Here is a 4404-nt window from a genome sequence, read left to right as displayed (position 1 = left end):
TAGAACGAGGAGAATAACAGTAGGGTTTAACTAGCGGTAGATCAAGAAAGATTCCGCTCGAGTTTCCTACCTTGCCTTGGTGAATACACGAAGGGCATGATGCTATATTGCTACACCCATACATAACCATCAAGTTGAGACGACCAACAAGTACCTGCTACCCAGTTTCAACACCTTTGTTACATATACTTATTCACTTGGACTACTGTGCACCCGCGTGCATTGTCTCAGAAGTGTCTATTTGCTACACATGGTGTACAGATGAACCATTTCAGGCATTGTAGCTTTTATTCAAGAACGGCTGTACACCACATCACTGCCATCCACACTACTGCTGATGATATTATAACCACCGACGATAAAGTGCAAGTATTCCACAATAGATGTCAAAGCTTTCCCATGGAATCTTTCCAGGGGAATCAAAGTCTTGATTTTGCTGATGAGCCCATAACAAGCATGACTTTACCAACGGCCTTCCTATCTCTCAAGGCAGCAAAAGCGAGATGAGCCTGTACAAACAATTAACAATAAATTACAGCAAGACACATACAAAAAAACACACTAGAAATACATGCGATTTTTTGGACTCAATTCGAGAGCCGTGTAATATGATCGTGAAAATTGGCTATTAACGGTAGTGCTCTACATATTTACCCCATACAAACTTAGAGGATGAACTTGTAAATCATTTTGTTAGGGAGAGCTTGATGAACATTTACCAGAAATAGACTAATGACAACCAGAAGATTAGGTTAAAAGTTGCTGTAGATAATTTCCATTTTATTAACAAAACCGTACAATTGAAGCATAGCCACGGAGAAATGATGTTCTCTTGGATATTATTTCCAGCAGTTCTAGCAATTCTCACAAGCACAGACAAGAAATACTATGAATTTGTAAGCAGTCAAATGATGCAAAAGAAAAAATTGCAACTATAAGTTACACAACCGTAGTTCACAAAATATCCTTAGACGGTGTAAAGTTCTGCCATCCAGATATGTTAGATTACGTGATGGCAAGTACCACACGTGGCCCAGTGTAACTATTGTGAAGTTACTTCATGTTGCTTACCTCAGGGAGCCTGTAGGTGTGTGAGATTTTAGCTGTTATCAAACCCTTTGAGAGCCATGACAGAAGTTCGTTGAGTGAGTCAATGAGTACTGCTGGCCGATGAATTAAGTAGCTTCCCCAGTACAGACCATGAATTGTCCAGTTCTGAAACATCACGCCACAATTAGCGAGTAATCGTAGTAAGCATAAATTCAGTAGAAAGCAGTTCTATCAGTATTCAGTATCCTTGCTACTTTGTAATAAGGAGAGTAAAACTTTGTAATAATTCCGCTTTTACAGTCGTGTCAACTTCAAACTTCTCCTTAATTAATCGATTGGGGCAAAGTCTTTTTTGCCCCCGTTTCAAAAAAAAGTATCCTTACTATTGAAGTTCCTTTCAAGTGCAGTGAAGTATAAATATACTAACATCCCAATATTGCCATCTCATATTCTAGTGCTATCAACTATTTTTTTACTTAAATACAACTTTACATTGATTGATTGCACTAGAAATTTCTCACATAAATAATTTTGATGCAAACTTATAGGATTGCTGTCCATGGTACTGACTGATAAATTCTCAAATTACTTTCAACATGATGTTACAGGAATTTACAGATTTATTGGGGTCGCTCATTTAGCAAGCTAGAGGCTGTCAAGGCAAAATGCCTATTCTAAGTAAGAAGACCAATCAATTATAGAACATACAAGTGAGACTAAATACATGAAGCCAGCATTGAGTCAATTCCACTTATAAATGAGAAGACCTTCACCTTCATGTTTCAGTGCACTAGTATACCTCTTTTAAACGAGAAACCAGCCTTAAATTTAACATCATTTGCAATTTACTAGTATACCTTAACAAGTGCAACATTAGCTCGAATAACTGGAACATCTCCACTAGCAAATCCAATGAGCAGAATATGTGCACCCCAATTGAGAAGTTTCAAACTATCTTGAGTAAGTTTGCCCCCAACAGGATCATATAAAACGTCAACACCTTTGAGACCTCTAGCCTTTAAAAAGGACTTGGCACTCTCAATAACATTCTCCTTGCTAGAGTCAATCACATGATCAGCTCCTATGGACTTGAGATAGTGCAATTTCTCAATTCCCCTGAGATCAAGACAAATATTATTTAGGTAACCAAAAAAATAGTCAAACAACATAAGTACATAGCCACGACCTATGTTCACGAAAGAAAAGTAACAACGATCGAATAATTTAGTTGCTTGTGCTAATCACCTGGCAACCGCAATAACAATAGCACCACTAACTTTTCCTATTTGTACAGCAGATACCCCAACACCACCGGCAGCACCAAGTACAAGTAGCACCTGAAATTAAAACTTACATTAATGAGAACCACCAATGTACCGGGAGAAGCTCAGGAGCCTAAGACTACATTAGATACTGAACTTACTTTCTATATTGAGTAAAATGAACCAGAATCCGAAAAATATTCAAGGTGCACACTATTAGGACTCATGTGCATTTCCTAACTTTTGGGACTCACTTGACAGTTGACACCCTTGAATATATTTAGGACTTTTGATGCACTTTTACTCTCTTATATTGGATGATGGTATCTGCAGGCTTAACATATATATATTTCGCCTAAATATTAAGAGAAACAACGTGTGCATATAAATCGTAGGCAATAAGGTAATTACATCAACAAGATGGAGAAATCAAAGAAGTTAAGTAATCTACTCACAAATTATACAAAAAACAAAAGAATTGAACAAGTACTTCATGTGTCAGATTTGCGGTCCAAATTGTAAGAGTTTTAATTTGGACATGACTGAAATATTAACTCCAGTTAAATGTGCAATCAAGGATGACACAGACAGAATGCAAGTACAATGGATATCATAAAGACGAAAGAAGCAAATGGGGAACCCACCTGACCAGACTTCAGTTGAGCCCTGTGGACAAGGGCCAGGTGTGACGTACCAAATGCAACAGGTAATGCTCCAGCAGCGACCAGGTCACATCCATCAGGAACTAAGAATCTGATACACAATAAGATGGTCCCGATTCAACAGACGGTTTTGCTATTTTAGACTTGCCTAATTTTTTGAATTGATTTTTCTGAACATTGGGTTTAGCTTTGTGCAAGTCTGTGAGTATGATTTTGACCAAATGGTAACAGATCAACAGAAAGTACTTCGGGCGCCTAGATCTCTACAGATAAATCTCACATCTTTTCTTACCCCGTGTACAGTATTCCGTCAAATGACCGAACCTAAAGCAACAAAGTGTAAACTTCCTACAGAAATTACCAGCCAGGAGAGGGAAAACGAACTCACAGCCCCTTCTCCTCGGTGACGATGAACTCGGCAAAGGACCCGACGGTGGCGAGGGAGCAGACCCGGTCACCGGGCCGGAATTTGCGCACGCCGGGGCCGACGGCGTCGACGACGCCCGCGTAGTCTGACCCTGGCACGAAGGGCAGCGGGGGTTGCTCCTGGTACTTGCCCTGCACCTGCAGGAAGTTCGCGAAGTTGAGGCTGGTCGCCGCCACACGCACCCGCACAGACGTCGGCGACGAGAGCTCCGGAACAGGTTGTTCACCGGAGATGGCCTCGAACGGCGAGTCGTCGCCGCCGGGTGGTAGCGTGGGGTCACCGAGCCGCCGCACCACGAGCGCCTCCATTTCTTTGGGTTGGGGTTTGGACAATGGAGCAGGTTCGGATTTGGACGGGGAAAGCGAGAAGAGAAGACTGGACTACACCGTCCCTGACGCTAACTGCCTACTTAATGTACAGTACAGTACATTGGAAGTTTCTGTGCATGAGGAATTTCTTGCCTGCGATGAACAGAGGATTTTGCAGATGTGATCATGTGAAGTGCATCAATTTCACGATTTTTTAGCGGTGAACGATCGATCCACTATATTCACGTGCGCAGTCAACTTGGGAGATTTCGGCTCCCGAGCTCCAATAATCCCTTTATTTTTTAGAAATCGAAAATCATATTTACAATTTTACTAAACATGAAAAAATTCACATGTAGTTAATGGTGTATCCCATAAACATGCAGAATCTCGATTAAAAATATTTTGTTACTTAACTTTGACAAAAGTATAGATCAGTAGTAAACAATGCATATTTTCAAATCTAAGTACTTCCTCCGTCCTCAAATAAGTGGATATCTAAGTCAATGCACTTTAAAGTACTCTTTCCAATTCATATTACTTGCCACTAGTATGTACTACGTATCTAGAACTAAAATATATCTAGATACATCTATATTAGTGTCATGGATCCGAGAGAATAGGAAAAAGTGTTTCTCTCTTATCGCACAAGAATCAAGACCAATAACATTTAGCACATGATATTTTTATTTTCT

General features: G+C 40.1%; 1 protein-coding gene across 1 annotated transcript; it reads right to left on the bottom strand.

Moving 5' to 3' along the window:
• On the bottom strand, positions 1-3829 carry LOC124649796 (quinone oxidoreductase-like protein 2 homolog). Its single transcript, XM_047189367.1, has 6 exons — positions 3363-3829; positions 2957-3065; positions 2296-2387; positions 1908-2166; positions 1072-1215; positions 1-509 (listed from the first exon to the last, which is right to left on the bottom strand). The coding sequence occupies exons 1-6, from the start codon at positions 3707-3709 to the stop codon at positions 420-422; spliced, it is 1041 nt and encodes a 346-aa protein (XP_047045323.1). The 5' UTR covers positions 3710-3829; the 3' UTR covers positions 1-419.
• Positions 3830-4404: the final 575 nt, after the last annotated feature.

Source organism: Lolium rigidum, chromosome 4, assembly GCF_022539505.1.
Source record: "Lolium rigidum isolate FL_2022 chromosome 4, APGP_CSIRO_Lrig_0.1, whole genome shotgun sequence".
Lineage (NCBI taxonomy): Eukaryota > Viridiplantae > Streptophyta > Magnoliopsida > Poales > Poaceae > Lolium > Lolium rigidum.
The sequence above is the reverse complement of the archived record's forward strand: the minus strand, read 5'-3'. Positions and strand labels throughout refer to the sequence as shown.

Excerpts from the sequence above, each read along its gene's own strand:
- LOC124649796 (XM_047189367.1), bottom strand. The coding sequence starts at position 3,709 with ATGGAGGCGCTCGTGGTGCGGCGGCTCGGTGACCCCACGCTACCACCC. Across the intron at positions 3,066-3,362 it reads GTCACCGAGGAGAAGGGGCT|ATTCTTAGTTCCTGATGGAT; the intron begins GTGAGTTCGTTT and ends ATTGTGTATCAG. Across the intron at positions 2,167-2,295 it reads ATTGTTATTGCGGTTGCCAG|GGGAATTGAGAAATTGCACT; the intron begins GTGATTAGCACA and ends TCTTGATCTCAG.